The sequence below is a fragment of the Ylistrum balloti genome, unplaced genomic scaffold, assembly GCF_031769215.1.
Source record: "Ylistrum balloti isolate Yb309-2 unplaced genomic scaffold, AGI_CSIRO_Ybal_v1 Utg370678, whole genome shotgun sequence".
Taxonomy (NCBI): Eukaryota; Metazoa; Mollusca; class Bivalvia; order Pectinida; family Pectinidae; genus Ylistrum; species Ylistrum balloti.
The window spans coordinates 69384-92838 of NW_026782409.1; the positions used below are offsets into that span (position 1 = coordinate 69384).

At 35.9% G+C, this 23455-nt stretch overlaps 1 protein-coding gene across 1 annotated transcript; it reads right to left on the bottom strand.

Annotated features, from left to right (window-relative positions):
- Positions 1 to 4758: 4758 nt before the first annotated feature.
- LOC132557484 (peroxisomal acyl-coenzyme A oxidase 1-like) lies at positions 4759 to 22618 on the bottom strand. The gene is made up of 14 exons (XM_060221974.1): positions 22489 to 22618; positions 19935 to 20094; positions 19492 to 19652; positions 16935 to 17042; positions 16186 to 16305; positions 15691 to 15806; positions 13567 to 13661; positions 12939 to 13146; positions 12314 to 12504; positions 10759 to 10911; positions 9801 to 9906; positions 8178 to 8324; positions 6641 to 6847; positions 4759 to 6296 (listed from the first exon to the last, which is right to left on the bottom strand). Exons 1-14 carry the CDS (start codon positions 22616 to 22618, stop codon positions 6216 to 6218), a joined length of 1983 nt encoding a protein of 660 aa, XP_060077957.1. The 3' UTR covers positions 4759 to 6215.
- Positions 22619 to 23455: the final 837 nt, after the last annotated feature.

Below are 23455 nucleotides of genomic sequence, written 5' to 3' on the forward strand. Positions count from 1 at the left end.
TTGTTATGTTTTTTGATATTTTTATAAAACATCTTTGAACAATGATAAGAAAACCAACTCTCTTGACACGTCCCTAAACTTTTTCAAAGAAACACATGAAATATCAAGATAAGATATTAGAAAATAAATGTTGACGATGGCCCGATGATTAACAGATGGAATCAAATTTATAACGGAATGACAGTAGTTATGTGTGTACTGAATGCAAATATTCGAATTGGATAATGAAACATTTACTAACGTTATGTAGGCAGTTTATAAAGCATAACAGTTAAACGCCCAACGTGGGGCACAAACCCACGACCCCGAGATTAAAGGTCTCGTGCTCTACCGACTGAAACACGTGTTAATCGCTGCTACGTATCAGAATAATTCATTATGTAAAGCAAAATAATGTTATACTTGAAAAGGTGTTTCATATCTCTTATTCGATTTGTATTTCTCAGATAATCGATAAGTGTTAGGTGTTATTACCAACACAGGTGTCTGTTAAATTGTGTAAATAATTTCATACCGAAACACATTATCGTATGAGTATGTACATACATGTAATATTGAAACTGTATTTACATATGAATACAACAAGGACTAGACAACATAACCTCGGGCACTTCCTATTGATAATTATCACCACATTTCTGTCCAGTCATGTTAATCACAAAGTACAGATATTTATCGTACTATGAAGGTGTGTAAAGCTTATACGTCATTTTGATTGAAGATTAAAGATAAACTTATCATTCTAAACGTGTGGATATATCGTTTATCAGATAAGAGCTAATCAAATCGCAAACAATTCGGACAGAGAAATCAAAGAAGAGAAAATAATACCATATAATCAAAATATCCGTCACCGACAAAAATTGTTAGAACTCGTCATTAAGTAATTAAAATACACTTTCTAGATTTTTATAAACTTTTTTCGTAAAGGAAGAAAGTTAAACTGTGATGAGAGTGATGCGTTCCTTTACACGTGTACAAGTTTACGTTGTAACGCTATCAATGTTCTTTAAATAACACCTGCTGTGAACATTTGGTGCCAGTTGTTAAACAGTTGGTTAAAGTGGTAAGTCAACGATTCAATGTGTTGGTAGAAGAAGAGTGTTCAAGTCAAAATGTCCTGTCTCAACAAATCTATAGCTGTGAAATGACAAAGAATGCTTCCAATTTAGTTTTGGTCCTTTTTTAAAGTGCTAACTCTAGCCAGCCTTTTGACAACCTGAGCCTTGTGTCGGATGTTCATCATCCTCGATACTCCGGAGGTTACACTCATTATCACTCTGCACCCTTTGGACATGTTATGGTAAAATTGAAGATTCCATGTGTGATACCTTGTGGACGAGACTAGTTTGATGTACATCAAACGAATCCCAGGGTCGCATAACGGTATAATGTAATGGCTTTAAAATTGTATGTTGCTCCTTTGTAATCTTCAAATGGAGCGTATCAGGCTGTGATCGGTCTTTATATTTCTTCTAGAACAAAATTACTTCGCATGTGCCTTCAATTTTGCTATTACATGTTCCAGGGGTGCAGAGAGCGAAAGTTATTTCCCAACCCATAGGGTATCGAGGACGGATGTTCATTTGTACGATGTAGTTAATAATGCATTGTTTAGCTCTACCTAACTCTTAAGTTGTTTTGTGCGTCTTTCGTACAAAACTCTTTTACACAATTGCTCACTGATGACGTTTTGCATGTGATACTGGTACATGGTAATTTGTACATGTTGAAGAATATTGTTGCACTGGTCTGTTTCTGTTGATATAAGATAGCAAAATATCATATATCTTCAGACAAATTCAGTTAGATAAATCCTATCCCAAAAGCTCAAATAGGTGCATGTAAAGTGTAAAACAAGACAAATATCAAAGGTCAGCTTACATTGCGTTTTACCTTTGGGGGTCAATTTTGCTGAGCGGCGCTCCCCGAAATGGCCCGAATGTACCTGAAACTAGTAACCTCTACGTCCCACCTCTGCCCTCTCCATCTTTTATCCTCTACCCCCTACCGAAAATACCATATTTTTAACCATTTACAGGCCATGGCGACCTGTTGCGATCCCTTGTTATATTTACTTTCTGGAGATGATGAACATCAACTTGCAAAGTTTGGTTACTGCGACCTATTTTCTTAAAAGAAATTCAAGGAACAATAAAATCTGATAAAAGTAGGTCAATGAAACCTTGGATAAAAGATACTGAACTTTGATTTCATTGTCTTGGGGATACACTTGGGATTATATGCACCTTACGGTACCAAGCCCCAAATTAGAAACAAAAACGTTTGCGAAAAACCCTACTTGGGATCTTGTAAGTACGTTTCAGAAAGTCTTTCCATCTGCAACGCTAGGTTATGATATGGGAATCACTTTTTTAACGGAACCATCTGTTCTTCATGGTGAATTTTATCATGCCCACCATTTTCTTGAGCTCTGTCAACATGATGGTGTTCCTCCTTCCCTCGGAGAATGGAGAACGTGTCGGCTGTTCTATCACCGTGTTACTAGCCATGGCCGTGTTCCTGTCCCTTATTACCACAATCCTCCCCCAGACATCAACACCTAATATGGCTCTTCTCTGTTACTTGTTTATTGCCCATATCGGGCAGAGTCTTCTGATAATGATGTGTACGATATTCGGACTCCGGGTCTTCTTACGATCTCCGGAGGATCATGTACCAAGATGGATATCTGGACTGACACGATTAGCTTGCACTTGCGCAAAACCCGCTACATACAAATTTTCATCTCAGAACACCAAATGCTGTTTCTGCGATTAAAAATACAGATCATGATGCCGTTGACATGGTTGAAGACACCGGTTCTTCCCTCTCTGTTGAAGCGGTTACATGGCAACACGCCGGGAAAGCGTTCGACCGTGTTTGTTGATGGCTTCGATATTATATAACACTGGTTTTCTGGTAGTTATGTACTACTGAATATAAAACCCTGATATTTAATGACAGTTCCCTGGTAATGGTTTCATGTTTTGTTCACTAACTTCGAATGAAAAGTTGCCGCAATGAAACCATGAAACCTTATCTATCACATAATCTACCTGATATCTAGTGAATTCCGTAATATTGACCATGACGTTACATAGTAGATTAAATATGGCACACAAAGTAGCTGTCATCTTTTGATTTTGGCATCTACATATTTGCTTTAAAACCGTCAAAATGTAACTATTATATGAAAGAAAATATCTTCAATCAGTTTTTATTTCATAAGAGATTTTATCAATCTTGTCTCGAAGGTTTGATTGTTTATCGCTAAAGCTCGCACAAATAAAAGCTTCTGAAACCCGTTTCATAAAATCTCATATGTGATTAACGGCAATTTATTTTAAAATCTACAATGAAATCATAAAATCATCATTGAAGCGGTTGGCTTGTTTGGCAGTCACTACATATTCTAGGTAATTATCCCAAATAATGGATGTTATTTGCTGCTATTCCATTTTATTCTTGAGCACTATTCGATATATATGTTCTACAATGAGTAGTTATGGTATTTCTTTCACTCTAATTAGTTGTTTTTCAAAATATGCCAAAACACGCGAGCTTTTAGGGAATGAAAGAAATACCATGAGTTTGCATGACCTTTTTTCTACCACGATGAAAAACATATTCCTAAGTCGGATGGACCCGTTTTGTAACCATGTTTTTTTCGTTTGTGTTTTCAGTTTGGGCGTAACGCTAAGACCTAGAGTGGAAAATCGCGGATTAATACGCAAAACTGACAATTTCAGAATAACATGGAGACTCATTACAAGTTTTAACTAGATATATACTGATTTGTTATCTTCAAAAGATGTAAATCCAAGCAAAAATCAAATTGTTGAAAATAACAATCATGAGCTGATTACCACGCGTTTTAATCTCCATAAATGCGTGAAGAAACTTTTCGGTCAAAGTTCATCCTGTCAGCCAATCAAAACATGTTCAATTGCTATACCAATTGTTTTATAACATATATTTATAGAAATGTTGAAACGATTAATTGGTGGCCAGGAGTTGAATAGCACAAACCTATTTCAGTAGAAATAACTGATTTCCTACATACTATTATTTTATATAACATTTTTATGTCACCTCGCTGTTTCTGTGTGAAAGAATATTCAGTTTTAAGCTGTTCAGTACGTCAGTTGATAAAGATTTTTCAGGTCTGGTAAGCACGTGGTTACAATCCTTCAATCTTCTCGACGTCTTTCATTTTCTATCATAATTAAATGACACATATGAAGTAAATTATGATCGAACTACTTAGTTATAAGCTATGACTGACGGTCTTTTTGTCTACAGTTTGAGATTGATTAATGACCTGCTTATAATAATATGTTTCCTCCCACTTCACGGCTTTATCAATTACCAATCTTATAAGGTTTTCTTTATTTCTGAGATTCGGCGATATATTTGAAATCATTATATCAGTTCTTTTGTTTTGTAAATATGCATATACACAAATTCGATTAAAGTTCGCCTCACCATCTGAGGATTATATTGTATATAACCGTAACAAATCTCCACCCCTTACGTTAACCCGCTCTCCTTGTCCATGGATGAGGCGAAATCTCTTGGTATACAATATTTTGTATTTGAAGGCTGAAGGCTCCAGAAGAACGCCTTGCTCATAATAGCAGCTATTACTGTTATAAAACCTGTATATCTCGGTCAAAGTATTTTTCTCAGAAGCGAACACCCAATTAGAGGCCCGAATTGAAGAAGTATTCAATATTGATAATAAGACAAGAAATGTCAACCTATAAATAGATTTATTACCCAACCTCAAATTCAATAAAACCAGGTAAAATATGAACAAAAGAATGGTTTACTTGAAGACTTCTGACAAAAATACAAGGGGAAGAAGATAAGATGTTCTGAAAGAGTAAGCGTCTTCTGCTTCATAGACGACATCCCCCATATTCATCTTAGGCAATCCAAGTAAATATTTAGGAAGGTGATAAAAAGATGACATTCCAGTAGAATAATGCCTTCGAAGCTACAGATAAAACGAAGACACGTATACCTTGCACGAACACTTATTCTCTGATTAACAAGACGACAAAATGTCAAGTGTTTACTTTGGAAGAAAGTACAATTTTCTTCCTTATCATACATAATACATTATTCGACAAGTTTTTTTTTACATGTATGCTTGATATTTGCAATGTTTCATAATTAAAGGCAAGTAAATTACAATAAATATTTATGAGACACACAGGTGGAAATCACATTTCAATACATATACAATTTAATTTCCCATTAAACGACGATGACAGCAACAAAAAAGAGCATTTAATGCTGAGATATCAACAAACTTAAAATAAAACTAAAATTTTAAAAATTAACTAGAGCAATATGTGATTAAAAGAAACATTCACATGGATAATTCTGAAAAAATACACGAATAAAACCGAAAGAGTATATGTCTTCTGCATTATCGAAGACTATGGCTACGCAAATGTTTGTCAATCCAAGTAACGTATGTCACATTGCCAAATGAGAACACAATAAACCTGCTACAAGATGGTTAGCATTTTTCAAACTTCCAACCTCTGAAAAGGATCAAATCCAAGAACGGCCACTGAGCGAATCTGACACAGAGCTGTATCCATGGTAAGGTCACAACAAGGTCTCAAAGGTCAGTGACAATTCAAAAAAGCTGTCGAACACTTCGAAGTGAATCGTGAGACGACCGTAGTACTGTTTACACGCTATTTATTTAATTTGATTCAAAAGAGCAACTACATTCTTCACCCAATGAAATTGACTGAAGCAATGTTCCTTGCTGTAGTGAAATCGAATTGTTCTTGAATAAATCCACACGGTTGTCAGTGTTCGAGCTCATTATCAATACTGGCGATAGAAACCGGACATTTTGCTTTCTTATTATCACTAACATGATTGATTGCTAACTTGTTGATTATCCAATACTCTGGTTCGACTACTGGCGTTTGTGTATCTAAACATCACTAAATTGGAAAATAAAGATGTATTAATCTTACATTAATTTTTACAATGTGCCTTGTGATTTCCACAATTTCGCTGTCTCTCTACATTAAAATATAGCATTGAAAGCTTCCAAACATCGGTAAGCTTTTATTAAATCTATTGCTAGATGTCCATAGGTCAGTTCTATATGAACAAATTAACAAATTTATATACTCTGACTAAATATTCTTAAGACCAGTTGAAGCAGAATTTGCTAACGATCACAGTTTTGCCTGCAGTTCTCCGTCCTTATTACTCATCTTTCTCAATGGTTGGATATACTTGTGAAAGGAGCTCAAAACCTAAACGGAAATGGAGAAATGTCATAAAATAATAACGTTTAAAAGTCGGTATCAACATTATTGAGATATATATATTTATTACAAAATTGACCATGAGCGCTGTTTAACACGTAAACATGTTCCCGAACGAAAAATTGTTCAGATATCACAAGATATTAAAACATTTTAAAATTGATTTTTGCGCACAATTGGAGATTTTTATTCATAAATAAAATTCTATAATTCCATCCATTATCAGACTCATCAGACAAATACCATTCATTATTGCAAGGACATGTTCACATTACCAATATTGATAAATAGAGCGATAAATGCAGATGTAAGTTAAACAATATTACGCTCACATCGTTTTCGTTCAAAGGAGACGACTTCGCGTAGTCATAGAGAGCCTGGTATACGTTGCCATCATAACGACCCAAACAGCTGTCCAAATTTATGTCTGGCAAGTCAAATGCATCCACCATGGCAACGGCATTTGGCCGTATCTCGGACAAAAGAGTAACCATCTTGTTTGTCAATATGTCTACTTGGGCTGAGTCAAAAAAGCCATCCTGTGGTAAGTAAAAATAATTTTAAACAAATAATAATTAATAAAATAATACACTATATTCTATTCGAATCATCACAAAAATAAACAAGCAAATTCATGGAATTTATATCCCCCGTTTTCCAAACATACTGTTTTTCTTTATAAATATATGGATCATAACTCTGGTGCTTTAATGATAAACTGATTGTATTTGTGGGAATTCAAGTTACATCTTAATCAGATTATATTTACGAAAGTTTGAGCACAAAAACTGACCGACCAATGATATGAAAGAATACCTAATTAGTATGCATCGATATTAACAGATGACACTGATAGTCAAACTCAGTCTTAATGAACCAAAGTTTCACCCAAATTGGATGATACTTGGGGAAGTTAGAACACGGAAACGAAAGTGTGACAGACAGAGAGACGGACGGACGGACAAACCCAAATTAATATCCCCCGTTTCGGTGAAAGCGGGAGATAATAAATAGCAGCAGTTAGGTTTAGGACACGGTAATGATCGGTCAAATAGAAAAAAAAAAAACATATGTATAATATTCCATAGCCTTAACACCAATCATACTGGCTAACGTCACATTAATCACGTGTATTTTACTTGACTGGCTGATCACTAAAACAAACTGGATCTTCTTACTGTTTTTGAATGCCAAAAATGAAGAGCGGCTAAACTGTAAAATACATGTATTGAAATCATTGTATAGGTTGTATTTGACAATGAATTCTTCTTGTTTTAACAACAGTTCTAAGGCAAACATGGAAGTAATTTTACTGCTTATATGTTCTCTGTTTATTTACTCCATTCTCAGAAAGGGCGGTAACGTTACCATTCGTATCTATTATTTTGATAGGCATCTCTCGTGAGCACATTTTCTTAATAGGTACAATTAAACCAATTTCAAAAACAGTATATGTTTAGAATCTCTTATCAGTATTTAACATTATCTGCTCCAAGAAATGACTGAACAGCTGAATGGTGCAGCATCACTGACGAGTCCAAGAAGGAAGGAATGGCTGTTTGATGTAGCATAACTGACAAGACCTATAGCGATGGAACAGATGTATGATCTAGCATCACTGACGAGTCCTAAAAAGACGAAGCAACTTTTGCTGTTGCATCAATGTTAGTTCTAGAAAGACGAAATAGCTGTATTATGCAGTTTAATTCATTGTTTTGCTCTCAGGTATCTAATTTTTGATATGTGTTAAACAGTGTACAACCCTCTACCGTATCTATTTATATACGTGTATCGAAGGTATCTGTTTCAACTGTACGGATGGATTATGAACGTATTTGAGGTTATTTTTTTAAAACTTTTTAAACTTACTTGTATAAATTCACCAAGTTTTTCATGTATTCCATCAACGGCATACAGGAAGCAAAGGGACGTCACTGCTGCTCGCACATTGTCGTCAAGACCAATAGTTGTTACCATGGAAACAAACATTTTGACAACATAGGCATGACAATGGGCCTGGAAATGGAAATAACACATTAACGTTTTACAATTTTATGATATCACTTATATAAACCAATCAGATAAACTTTTAATTGTCGAAGGGTAGATGTAAATCGGGTACAACGTGTCGGCGAATGTACACGGTTAACAAGACTGTTCCGTAACTAACGTAAGATTTGTTTCCCTTTTGTTATTTACTCGTGTGAAAACTACATTTTTATAAATTTCTTTAATGACTTTAGCTTATCATGTTAAAATACTGTACAAAATGTAGTTTACAACCAATTGGACGCCGAAATTATTTTTCCATTAGCATTTTGCAGTTTTAATTGGCTTACTACCTAAACAAAATACAAAACAAAAACAAAAGAAAACAAACAAACGAACAAAACAATTAATTCATTGGGCTCGGACAATATACGCAATAATAGAAAACAGCTTATTCCAACTTGATCGGGAAAGGTTGTTCCGGTTAACCGAAGTTTAAATCATTTTTGTTGATTCGGTCAAATAGAGAATACACACAAGAAATGGAAATATCGTGCTTGATATAAGTAAAACTTAGAAAAAAAATAACCATTAATCTATTTTTAAATCTAATGAATAAAGACTAAAATTGCAGCATGGTGTTCCATGAAAAATCTCAGTATAATACATAACGCATTCCAATCTATAGAACTGACATCGATTAAAACACAAGTTCATATTGTGTCATTCTGTGTACAATAAATGGTATTACTTTGGAATGTCTAAGGACATAAAACCATTCACAGATGTAAACATTGCAAATCTGTAGTGTATTACTGTACATTATTTTATCATTACAAGCAAACGCCTTCAAGTCAAATAAGCTAATTCCATTTTTGCTTAGTTTTTCATTTTAGTTTAGAAGGCTTTTTTCATATCCATGGTGATAAAGGTTAACATTAACACTTTAAATGGTGTTATTGTATGAGCTGGTCTCAAAGAGATAAGCATTTCATTCAGTGAAACTCGTCATTAGACGGCCATCATCCATTCCAAATACAATACAGCAATTGATGCTTCAGCCCCAATTATTGAAGGACAAGTTCAAATAGACGTGTTTATAGTTCTGTCGAAAAGACTTAACACAGATCTATATTTACAACATGGTCGAAAAAAAGAGTGATTAAGCATATATTGTGTTTTCAGCTTAGTCGAAAAGAAGAGTCAATTAGCATAGATTTGTGTTTACAATTTAGTGTAAAAGGATTAGTTAGCACATGTTACGTATGCTGCTAAGTCTAAAAGAAGCGTGAATTAGAACATGCTATATTTTCAGCTTAGTTACCACAGACTTGTGTTCATAGCTCAAATTATGTTTTCAACTTTGCTGAAAAGATGAGTGTGTTAGGACAGGGTAATGCTTGCAACTTTTTCGTAAAGAGTGAGTTGGCAAAGATTTATGTTTACTGCTAAATAAATCCATTTTAAGATTACAAGATTCAAACATTTAACATTGTAACTTACCAAGGCAGCCCATGTGAGTTGTGTAGATGTAAGGTTCCAAGCATCCTCAGCTGTAAGACCGAGCTTTTGGTGTTTTTTAAGTGACTGTGCTGCTTCCTCAATCATCCTTAAAGATTAGTGTAATAGTATTACATGATTTATCGACAAAAACACATTACGCCAAACATATTATCATTATTTTCAGTTCCAGTCTGTTATGAACACCGGAAGTAGAAAATTATCAAATTATAAGAAAATAACAACGAAAATACAGACCTGTCAACGGAGGCTTCATTTAAACTCAATTTCAACAAAACAAACGCAAAATCTAAATAAAGGATTTAGATTTACAAGGACAATAAGGCCAGGTGTTCTGGAAGAGTGATCGTCTTCTGCTTCATCGACGACGTATGTTACGTCAATCTTGGTCAATCCAAGTAAGTAATGTAACATTGCCAAAAAGGAAAAGGCATATACACCAACGCAACCAAACTTACGAGCCTCAAACACGTTTAAATCGCAAAAGGCGATAGTGTTTGACAGTGAATTGTTGTCCCCTGGTACAAAAACGAGATGTAAGGAACAAGGAGATAAATTTCGTATCAATAGCGAAATATATACTTAAATCTCCAGAGCAGGAATCATGCTACCTAAAAATGAAAAAAATTAAAACAGGGGAATTGAAATCACCACGTCCATCGTACAACTTGTTGGGGACATGTGGTAGGAAAAGGAAAGGAAGCGGCAGTCTTCCTTGTCGTTGATTTCCAATTCCAGTGGGAATATTAATTATCTACGTTTCTGTAACCGAACAACACTGGTGTGTTCCTGTACATCGCTACTCTGGCTAGGTTCGGATCAATCGAGATTTTGTAACTTATTTAGAAAAAAGAGGTTTCTCCTGTCATAAAATGGACGTTAAACATTCCGATTACATTTTTCTTCCCCAGTCTAAGTATTCATAGTTTAAAACGCTTACCTGACAGCCCTATGTTCGTAGGCCTCCTGTAGACATTGAAGTGTGATATTCTTCGTCATGGACGACCTGGCTGTTTGTTTGTTGCCAAGGTATTCCACGAAGCCTTTCAGTGGATGTCCTGTTTTCATCTTGTTGTATGATTTGATCAGGAATCTGACCCAAAAAATTAAGCATTTAGACAACATTTCGATTAAGATTGAAACCCGTCAGGTCTGTTTGGGGTTTTAAGTGCTTGGAATAACCAATTCCGTATGGGTACGGCTTTCTAAAATGACCAGACCATATATATGTCAATGGGAAATTATGTTTCTGTTAAATGCTTTTTTGACAATTGCTAAAATTAAAATTCTTTTCACCGATAAGGCACGCTTTTCTACTGTTTTCCAAGTGCGAAATGTTTTTCAGTGAATGAGAAAGGAGGAATGCTTTTTTTACCTAATTAGAAATCCTTTTTACCTAATAAGAAATCCTTTTTACCTAATAAGAAATGCTTTTTCCTAATGAGAAATGATTTTAACCTAATGAGAAATCATTTTTTCCTAATGAAGAATCCTTTTAACCTTATTAATAAATGAAACTAACGACTCAATGTATTGACAACAGACGAAGTCAAATGGGGGCTCAACAACAGGAAACCAAAGAAGGAAGGGTGTGAACAACAGACGAAATCAAAAGCGGAAGGCAACAGCAGACGAAGTCAAATAGGACAACAACAGACGAAATCAAAGGGGGTTCAACAACTGACGAAATCAAGGGAATGGGGTCAACAACAGATAAATCAAAGGAAGGGGGCTCAACAACTGACGAAATCAAAGGGAGGGGTCAACAACAGACGAAATCAAAGAAAAGGGGTCAACAACAGACGAAATCAAAGGAAAGGGGTCAACAACAGATAAATCAAAGGAAAGGGGTCAACAACAGACGAAATCAAAGGAAAGGGGTCAACAACAGATAAATCAAAGGAAGGGGGCTCAACAACTGACGAAATCAAAGGAAGGGGTCAACAACAGACGAAATCAAAGAAAAGGGGTCAACAACAGACGAAATCAAAGGAAAGGGGTCAACAACAGATAAATCAAAGGGGGCTCAACAACTGCCGAAATCAAGGGAAGGGGGTCAACAACAGATAAATCAAAGGAAGGGGGCTCAACAACTGACGAAATCAAAGGGAGGGGGTTAAGAACAGACGAAGTCAAAGGAAGGGGGTCAACAACAGGCGAAATCAAAGGGGTCAACAAATGATGAAATCAAAGGGGTCAACAACTGACGAAATCAAAGGCGGGAGTCAACAACAGACGAAATCAAAGGGGTGGGGGTCAGCAACAGCCAAAAGCAAAGGGGAGCAACAGCAAAGGAAATTTATGTACCTTGTTAAATGATTGTATTAATTTAAATGACAATGATTTTATTTTGTCGCAATGGAAGGTTAGAAGAATGATAAGAAAAGTTCTCAGACTCTAATTTTACCATTGTTTTTAATCTTTCAACAATACATACATACTTCACATTTGATTATACGCCAGGTGGCATATGCAATCATGAAATTTTCACGTACCTCGCCATCTGCAGCAACATGACAGAGTTCTCTCCCTCTACTGTACACATAGCAGTTGCAGAGACATAGATCTTCGGAAGACCACTGGCGTCAGAGTATCCATGGCCACCACATGACATACGACATACCTCTATACCTGCTGCGGCCTGGTCAGTAGTGAAGGCCTTTAGACCCGCACATAAAGCGTGTAGCTAAAAAAATTAGACCAAGCTCATCACATATACATGTATCATCACTTGTATATGATACGAAACATCGTCTAAGTATCAAACACCACACAAAATTCTCATTTCATAGTCAAAGTTTCTTTTTATTTGACTCGCTCGCGAGAATCTCGTTTTTTATGAAATTTTAATCTGATCAATATTTTTCCAAAAATAAACGACATCTTTCTATGTCATACATGCGAATTATATCACTCCTATGATGAAAGGACGTTTCTCAATTAGGACAGTTTGCAATAATCATGACATAATGTGCTCAGTTTCTAAATAGGGAAGATAACTCCAATAAACTACCTTAAACTGGACATGGCCTGGGAGTTGTTTCACTCATATTTCCAGTAAGAAAAAAGGTATAAAAGTTACTCCAAAGCTAAATAATTTCATTCTCAGAGTTTGCTTACCTCTGCTAGATAGTCCAACTTTCCGAGTTCTATCTGACTGTTGATTCTGTTGAATGTTTGGTCCACTGCACGTGCCACAAATATGAAGGCATATGATTTCGCCAACAAGGGGAATAACTTAGTTTGCTGGGTTTGATAATCAAGGACCTGGGCTTCTGGACCTCTGTCAAGACACAAGTAACTCGCACTTTTAGAATCAGTATATACACTTTTACATCATATTAACTTAACAGCTTTAGAATTTGACAAATTGATATTTGACATTTCATTATCTACATCATTCACTTAACTTCTAGATTTTTCGCCAATTTCGAAATCCTCACTTCATTCTGCATACTTAGATACTTTTTGTCCAGCTTCACGACTTTTATTCGCTTCTTTTATGAACAAAACATTCATTGTTTTCCTCTCTCTCTCTCTCTATCTCTCTCTCTCTCATCTAAATTTGTATTAAAAGGTTCAAATTACTTGATTTCTTGTGTGTCTTTTGTATATATCGTAAGGAAGCATTCTCTATCATCACTTTTGGTGTTAAAAACAAAATAACAACACACAGACACATACAATATTCCAATCTTTAGGAGTAGAAGATGACACTTGACTTACCATCACTTTTGGTGTTAAAAACAAAATAACAACACACAGGAATACACGTGATAGGATCAACGTGCCATAAGTTATCTTGCTGTTCTCTGGTTTGACATATGTGCCATCCTCCAGAACCTGTCAAAAGAACATGCCATAAGTAATCTTGCTGTTGTCTTGTTTGACATACGTGCCATCCTCCTGAACCTGTTAAAAGAACATGCCATAAGTAATATTGTTGTTGTCTTGTTTGACATATGTGCCATCCTCTTGAACCTGTCAAAAGAACATGCCATAAGTAATCTTGTTGTTGTCTTGTTTAACATATGTGCCATCCTCCTAAAACTGTCAACGTGATAGGATCAACGTGAGCATGCCATAAGTAATCTTGTTGTTGTCTTGTTTGACATATGTGCCATCCTCCAGAACCTGTCAAATGAACATGCCATAAGTAATCTTGCTGTTCTCTGGTTTGACATATGTGCCATCCTCCAGAACCTGTCAAAAGAACATGCCATAAGTAATCTTGCTGTTGTCTTGTTTGACATACGTGCCATCCTCCTGAACCTGTTAAAAGAACATGCCATAAGTAATATTGTTGTTGTCTTGTTTGACATATGTGCCATCCTCTTGAACCTGTCAAAAGAACATGCCATAAGTAATCTTGTTGTTGTCTTGTTTAACATATGTGCCATCCTCCTAAAACTGTCAAAAGAGCATGCCATAAGTAATCTTGTTGTTGTCTTGTTTGACATATGTGCCATCCTCCAGAACCTGTCAAATGAACATGCCATAAGTAATCTTGCTGTTCTCTGGTTCGACATATATGTCATCCTCCAGAACCTGTTCTGTAACATCGATATAGAGTATTCTAGCCCAATAATAAAGAAGTATAAAAGTTCATCAGAGTGGAATCTATACACACCTGTACTATACCAAAGGCAAATTGTATCAAAATGAATACAAATATGGAAATGAAGCAATAAATAGATTTGAAAACTGTGATAAGAAATCTCAGAACAATTGTAAAAAGTTGAATTAACAAACCATAAGTCATTTAAAAATCACGGTTGAAATTTTGATACCGATCAGAAGTAATATCATTTCATACCACACTACCATATTTCAATGTAATCGTTTATAAAATACTTCAATAACAAAGGGCAATAACTCTTCCTAAATTATTCTATTAAACCGTCGTTTCAGAAATACAATTCATGAGATAGAGTGTAAGTTGGATAAAGGACGGTCGACAGCTTTGGAAAATCTCAAGTATCACGGCTTTGGACAGAACCAATAACCTTCTTCACTTGGGCGGTACTCAACACCGAGGCTAAAACGGGGTATCGGCAGGAGGTTTTGTGGTGTTTTATTTTACATTGGTTTATGTTCTATAAACAATTCATATCCATTTCAGAACAGTCTTCCTATAGAGTACGTTTCTTATTGTGACATTCTGCTTCAGTAGATTATCCATTTCCTTTTTGCATCTCTCTGTAACAATAATACAATTGCTATGTACAGAGTGTATAAATATATACATGCAAAGATGTATTTCTCGACACAAAGTTACTCCACCTGTATCCCTCCAATATGTCCTATAATCCATAAAAGAAATAGGGAAACCTTGTTTGTTTTCGGAAAGCTGCAATTTGTTCGTTTATGCCTCCGTGTACCATTGCGGAACAGATTTATAGTGCTACCTCACTGAAGTATACTGTCGAGTATCAAGCAGAATATCCAGGCGGTAACACTGGCAACGCACAAACCAGTTGTTACACTACCATAATACTTAGAGTTAAGCAGGAAGCAGTTTTTAAAGATTCTTGTGAAACCACATGGAGTTAGTTTCAAACAATCCAAAATAATTATATCCTTAAAATATATACAGTAAATCATATGGGGTTGAATAAGAATTATTCTTTCATGACTGATGCTTCCATTCATATAAATCTCATCTAATACCTTACATGGCGAATGTTGTCGATGGAGCAGAAGACGTTTATCCTTCCGGAACATAAGTTCTCATTCTGTTAGTACACGTTTAGTAAACTTAATGTTTACCATTCTTATATGTCATGTGCGGTATTTTATCTTCTTTTTTTCTTGATATTTGGTGTAAATGCTTTCATATGAGCTCTAGTTAAATGGAAAAAAGTGAAAATACCTTGGCATATCTCATCAACATATAGTCCCTGGGTATTCTCACATTGTTCACCCTTAAATAGCCATTGTCGTTCTCTTTGAATCCAAATTTTGGACCAATATCACCCACTTCTATACCTGTCATAGAAAAGCAAAATAAATATCGCTAACCAGGCATGTTTTATCAGCATTTCAAGCAATGCTCTCGAGTTTAAATACTTTGTTTTTATCTTTTTAAATCAAGTGAATTCGATTTCAAGTAATGATGTATAGGAACCAGATTGCTTGCGAGTAGAAATACTTCGACTTGAGTAAAAATATGATCATTCCGTGGTATGACAATGACACCAAACAATAATGTTGATTATTGATTATTTTTGTACACTCATCCAATGCTTTTGAAATTGTTTAAAAGACCACCGTTAAATTTCTTGCCAAATACACAAATACATTTTGAAATCATCATACCGATGCACTGCGCTATCTTACGTTGAAACTTCATGTGTTTTATTCCTACCTGGGAGGGATTCGTGAGTGTCGATGTCCCTGAGAGGAAGTACAAATGTATGTATTCCATGACATTTTCCTTGAGTATACAGCTGTGCCAGGAAAACACACACGTTTGAAGTTTTCCCAACTGTTAAGTGAAAAACGAAGAAATTGTTATCAAAATATTCAAGTAGGAAATTAGTGGACATTTTTGCGCCACAAAAACATGTGAAGGTTTTGGTGATTATTTCTTTGGTTTTATTATTTTATTATTTCTTCCTGACAGCAATTGCCTTTCAGGTCTTGTCACACTTCCAATGTGATCTGTACTTGTCTACAGTAGTTTTCTGTTGTAATACGAGGTTACAAAAAGTCGACCTAGTGTCATGTAAAACGAGGTCATATGACTGTTATACACTATGCAGTGTAATTATATAAACATCCAACTTAAAATCTGGATACCGTCAGCAGACAGATTGCCGTCAAGGAAAATAATTTTCATACATTATCAAGTCACTATTAAGGTTTTATTTTTGAGTGTGTCAATATATAACTGATAATGTACATGTATATTGCAAATATTTTTAAATTGATGTTGCTTTCCTCAACCAACAAAATCAATTTCCTACTTTCAATCTAATTAACCAACGCAATAACAGGAAATAAAAGACGCTTAAATGCGAAAACGATTTGATGTCAAAACTTTTTCTGAAAATCTAAAACCAAATATATCCCTGGGGTTCAGTAAAAACATTTGTTGATCTTCTTTAAACTCACGACTTCCGGGCCAAAATTTCATTGACGTTATCGTTGGTGTGTTCAATATGAATTCCTTTGTTTTCGGATCATACGTCGCAGTTGATTCAAGCCCTCGGACGAAAGTGCCTGTCAAAATTAAAACATGAATTTTAATTGTTATGGAACCCGTTTTCATCATCATTCATGTAATTGTCAGGTGAGAAATGGTTCCTCTTCCAACAGTCATGGTCATGTAAGAAAGGGTTCCCCTTCCGACAGTCATGGTCATGTAAGAAAGGGTTCCCCTTCCGACAGTCATGGTCATGTAAGAAAGGGTTCCCCTTCCGATAGCCATGGTCTTGTAAGAAAGGGTTCCCTTTCCGACAGCCATGGTCATGTAAGAAAGGGTTCCCCTTCCGACAGCCATGGTCTTGTAAGAAAGGGTTCCCCTTCCGACAGTCATGGTCATGTAAGAAAGGGTTCCCCTTCCGACAGCCATGGTCTTGTAAGAAAGGGTTCCCCTTCCGACAGCCATGGTCATGTAAGAAAGGGTTCCCCTTCCGACAGTCATGGTCATGTAAGAAAGGGTTCCCCTTCCGACAGCCATGGTCATGTAAGAAATGGTTCTTCTTCCGACAGTCATGGTCATGTAAGAAAGGGTTCCCCTTCCAACAGTCATGGTCATGTAAAAAGGGTTCCCCTTCCAACAGTCATGGTCATGTAAGAAAGGGTTCCCCTTCCGACAGCCATGGTCATGTAAGAAAGGGTTCCCCTCCAACAGACATGGTCATGTAAGAAAGGGTTCCCCTTCCAACAGCCATGGTCATGTAAGAAAGGGTTCCCCTTCCAACAGACATGGTCATGTAAGAAAGGGTTCCCTTCCAACAGCCATGGTCATGTAAGAAAGGGTTCCCCTTCCGACAGCCATGGTCATGTAAGAAAGGGTTCCCCTTACGACAGCCATGGTCTTGTAAGAAAGGGTTCCCCTTCCGACAGTCATGGTCATGTAAGAAAGGGTTCCCCTTCCGACAGCCATGGTCATGTAAGAAAGGGTTCTCCTTCCAACAGTCATGGTCATGTAAGAAAGGGTTCCCCAGTCAACAGGAAAACAACAACAGCTCGGAAACTGAAAGAACTGTTGTCTAGGAGAACAAACAACAGCCACGACACTGTAAGAAAATTAAGAAAATCCAACATTCGGTAAAAAAAATCACTATCAATTCTACTTCTGATGTTGATGAAAATATTATTATGACATTCTTAACGGCTCGTCAACACATAACAGTTCATTAGGGTCATCAACTGGTGGACGACACAGCGATACAAAAGGAAATAACAAACGAACTAAAGTTACAAAACAGATGTTGAAAATATCACAAAGGATACTTATATCCTATAAGGCAGACCAACATCTTTCCGATAACCTAGAATTTTATAAATCTCAACAGTTTGAAACAGTCTTTAGACTTGTAACATTACGATAAAATATTTCACGAGTAGACATAAGGTCAATGCAGTCCAATAAAAACTCATTAACTGTAAACGGTTCACCACATGTTAAGCACCGAGGATTGCCTTCGCCTTTCAGCATATATGGATGTGTAAGGTAAGTATGGCCTATCCGAAGACCGGCAAGGACAACTTCGTCTCGATGGTTGCCTCTGTCGCATAGAGACCATTCACCGATGACTGGCTTTACGGAGTGCAATTTGTTACTGTATAGTGATTCCATTCTTCCTGCCATCGAGCTGTTATCAAATGTTTGACAAATGGTTTTAAATGAATTTAGAAACAACATGTGGTAGCGATAACCATCTGCATTTGCGGCACGATCTGCTCTTTCAATGTCCGGTATTTCCATGTGCCCGGGAATCCAGCAAAAAACATAAACAATATAAAAATTTGAAGTAAGCTCATGAAATAGCATTAATGTGTTACGAATGAAAATATTGTCGATATTTCAATTACTTGGACTTTGTAGTACAGAAAGAGAGCCTGAATAGATAACAGCTCTCATTACTTTGTTTTCATATTTTCTAGGGTGTGGTAGATAGCTCGCGCTTCTGCTGACAATATTGAGGCGTTGTTGGGTAAGCGGCATTCGTACACTTCATCTCGTTAAATCATGGCTGCGGCAACCCTTTCGTTGTCTTTTGAATCATCAGTATATGAATGTAGAATTTTTTAAAATATTTTGACTGCAATTTCAAAAGGATGAAATGGATAAATGTCCGTGTCTGATTTTACCATTTCATGAAGCGAAAAGTCATCTTCAGGTAAATTCAAGAGCCAGGGTGGAATTCCTATCGTTTTGAATGAATAAATTTGGTCAATATCAATATTTGCGTTTTGTAAAAGAACGGAAATGCAAATACCAAATGGCGGAATGGTCTATGGTTTGTTTCAAAACAATATTTTATATTTAAGATCAAACACAGGTGGAAAGGCAGGATTTGAATGAATCACCTCTGCTAACATCATGATGTAAATCCCCGTCGATTCTGTAACACAGAGTTAAGGGATTTATTTTTATGCTTATGTGCCTAACCTTTATAAGTCTTAAACTCGCCCATAAGAGTTACTAGTATGTACTTACCATGTCCCATTTCGGTTTGAGCATAACATCCCAATAAAGTCATGTTTTGTATAAGTGGAAGAAACTTTTTTTTCTGTTCTGTAGTTCCTTGTTTTTCAATAGTAGGAGGAAACATTCCATTTCTTGGACCAATACGGTTGCTTTCGTGTGACTGAAAAGTCCTGAGTAAAAAAAATGGTTTCTTACTTCAAAATCTGGGTTTAACCGTTAGAGTTCCTAAAATGGAAGTTTTCACTGATTTGATAAAACGAGACCAAATTGTTAACCACATTCACGACTCTACCAACATCTACCCCCATCTAATTTGAAAGGTATGGAATTAACTCTGGTAGATCAGACCGAGTTGAGATCGGACCACTTAATCATTTATCAAGTTTGTTAAGTTAGTAAAATAATGAATTTACTTTTAAGTAAAAAAAACATATTAGAAGTTGTTATCTTACTCCTCGTATATAGAAATTTCCTGGTTGTTGAGTCCGAGCTCCTTACTGCGGCGGGCCACTTGGACCTGTTTCCTAACCACTGCCTCATAGTTTTCCTCGCGCGTGCGGAACGCCCAAGGCTTCAACTTCAAGGCCGCATGATCGTTTACAGCTGTGTTTTCTGTAGAGAGTATACCATCACAATTGTGTATAAATATTTATTAATACAAAGATCCGTTCATTCATCATACAGTTTTTATTTCATTTTTAATCAGCAATTAAGCCACGTCTTATATTTAATCCATGTAAATTGCCCTTATCAAAAAAATTAGATAAAGTTTTTTTTATAATCATTAAATTGGCGCCAACGGCTTATATATATGTTTATGTGTGTTTATGTGTGTGTGTGTGTGTGTGTGTGTGTGTGTGTGTGTGTGTGTGTGTGTGTGTGTGTCAAAAAGGTACAATGTCCCTCACAGCCCACTGTCTTGAGTGTGTATTGATAGATGGGTGTGATACCTGTGTGTATATATTCACATGTTTACAAGGTTGTTTATACCTTTATAACAATCAGGTGGTGCCTCCATGTACATGTATTTATGTTGGTCTGTAAGTTTGCATGCATATGAACTTGAATACAAATACATATGTGTGCTGTCAGTATGATCATTCACATATATCTTACGTTGGTATGGAAGGTTTGTTTGATAGTATACATATAATGTACGTGCTAATATATATAGTGTATGTATGCTTATGCGTACATGTAAGTAAAGTCTATTTGTTAGTATACGAACATGTACGTGCTAATATATATATAGTGTACATTTTGTATGTATGCTTATGCGTACGTGTAAGTAAGGTCTGTTTGTTAGTATACATACAATGTTCTTGCTAATATATATATAGTGTATGTATGTTTATGCGTACATGTAAGTAAGGTCTGTTTGTTAGTATATAAACATGTATATGCTTATGTATATATAGTGTATGTATATGTATGCGTGCATGTCAGTTTGTAGCATGCATAATAACATAAGTTTGAGCGCATGTTTAAGTAAGTTAGTGCACATGAGTAAGAATGTAAATGAGTATATAATGTGTATGTTGTATACTGTTTGTATGTATATATTGGTGTATATTTAAATGCTTGTACGATACATATGTCTACAAATGCATATGCATGCATGTACATATGTGTGAAGGAGCGTAAATACTGATGGGTATATATTTGTATATGTAAAGTCTCAGTCTGAATATATAAGTGTGTTCTTGTGGGTGTGTCTGTAAGAGTGTGTTTATTTTATTCATATATATGTGTGTGTGTCTTTAGAAAGAACACTAATCAAAATTCAACCTTCACTCTATTGACTTTAACAGTATAATCATGTATTCATCCTCGATACTTCAGGGCTTACGTTCACTATATATCAGTATATTGTAATGGCTTTGTAGATAGATGCAAGGTGTTAGTATGTGATTGGCCAGTTTTTGTTTTGTTTTTTTTTTCTCCTGAAACCTACTGCAGACCATTAAATTGCTGCCTTCAATGTCCAGAGGTGGAGAAAGTGATGAGAGTGAGCGTAACCCCGGCCGCATCAAGGATGTGCCAAACCTGGCACCAGACTGTAGAATTAGCATTACCACGTTGTTCCAAAGAGAGAATGGGGGACAGACAGAACCATTCATTTTTAGCAGCTCGGAATCAAAACCTTTTTTTTAATTTAGTCTTTCAAAGCTTGTAAATATATACTGTAAATAAAAACCTTCAGTTTCTTAATTCCTTTTTAAAAATGCAAGTCACTACGCCAACAAATATATTGTCGTCAAATATTGTTTTAAAGTTCTTGCCAGTTATCAAAACCAACAAAAAATTTCAGTTCTGTCGCAAAACTGAACCAATGAACCGCAGTCCACTCCAACGTTATGGTATTTTGACCCCGGTTCATTTCACCATGCTTTACAATATCATGCTACATTGTGATGTCTATATGCCATGGTAGGAGGTGTCACAGTATTATTTTTAATATGGCATGCTTAAATATCTGTTTCCATCTTTACGTTGACGAAGGTGTGTAGTGAGCGAGTTGCGGGTGATTGAGAGCTGCATGGTTATGTGAAACACCTTCCGTTTGGCGTTATTTTACCACGGTCTGCTAACCACATGGATATCGGTTACAAGATATGTGACATTCACATATGATAGTTCCAATTTTATGACAAGGACACCAGTGTAAAGTCTCCGGTTAGCTGTCAGAGATGAATATTTCAGTGTCCTAGATTTTAACCTTCAATCACGTTGCCTATCCGGTTGTTTGCACTTGATCGTAAGTACACGGTACACCAGACATATCATCAAAAAGTCTACCGTGTTAAGTTAAAGCTAAATAAAGTCAATTAGATGATGTAGCATCTGAACCTTTCTTTGAAAAATATTTAATTTATATTAACATGATTGTTAGCTATCTTTTAATTTGTGAAATAAGAATTCAAGATATGCAATTAAACGAAATTCTAAAAAAAAAAAAAAAAAAAAACTCCGTCTTGACACACAAACACGCGATTATAAACTTACGAATGTAACGCCTCCTACTTGTCTTTTCAGCACCACCATCTATAAAGTTGGTCAGTTTTTCTACATCAAATGTAGCCCTTTTCCTATCATTCTGCAGGTCCGAGTTAACAAGCAGTTTAGCAGACGCCATCTCACTCGTGATATCTCGGGTTTGTTTTTTGGACCACATGTATTTATACTCCCAGCGGTAAGGGGACGTCTCAAAACCCAATGTTTCAGTCATCACTTCGTTATCACAGATTATTATAATGTCGTCAACTGACGAACAAACTGTTGGTTCCATTGCTGTATACCTGTTCTCATTTAGGAACGTGACATTACTTACTTGAACCGACCAAGGTTTTACATGACAGATGTCGTCGATGAAGCAGAAGACGCTTACTCTTCCGGGCCACCTGATATTATATTCTCCTTGTACTCGTTCAGAAGTCTTCGTGAAAATCTTTCATTTGATCATATTTTGAATTATTATATTAAATTCGATTAAGGATTATGAGTATGTTGCCATGGTTGTTATTTATCGAGGGTTGTTTTCTCCTCGACTAAAATTGTTCACAAAAGTTTCATTTGATCTTTTAAAACTTCATTTTAAGTCAATTTCAGTCAATAAAGTCTCTATTGGTGTATACGGAATACTTGTCACGTTTACCTTCCTGTAATACTACAGTCCAGTTATCACTTGTCAAATTTACCTTGCTGTAATACTACAGTCCAGTTATCACTTGTCACGTTTACCTTCCTGTAATACTACAGTCCAGTTATCACTTGTCATTGTTACTTTTCTGTAATACTACAGTCCAGTTATCACTTGTCACTGTTACCTTCCTGTAATACTACAGTCCAGTTATTACTTATCACGTTTACCTTCCTGTAATACTACAGTCCAGTTATCACTTGTCGCTGTTACCTTCCTGTAATACTACAGTCCAGTTATCACTTGTCACTGTTACCTTCCTGTAATACTACA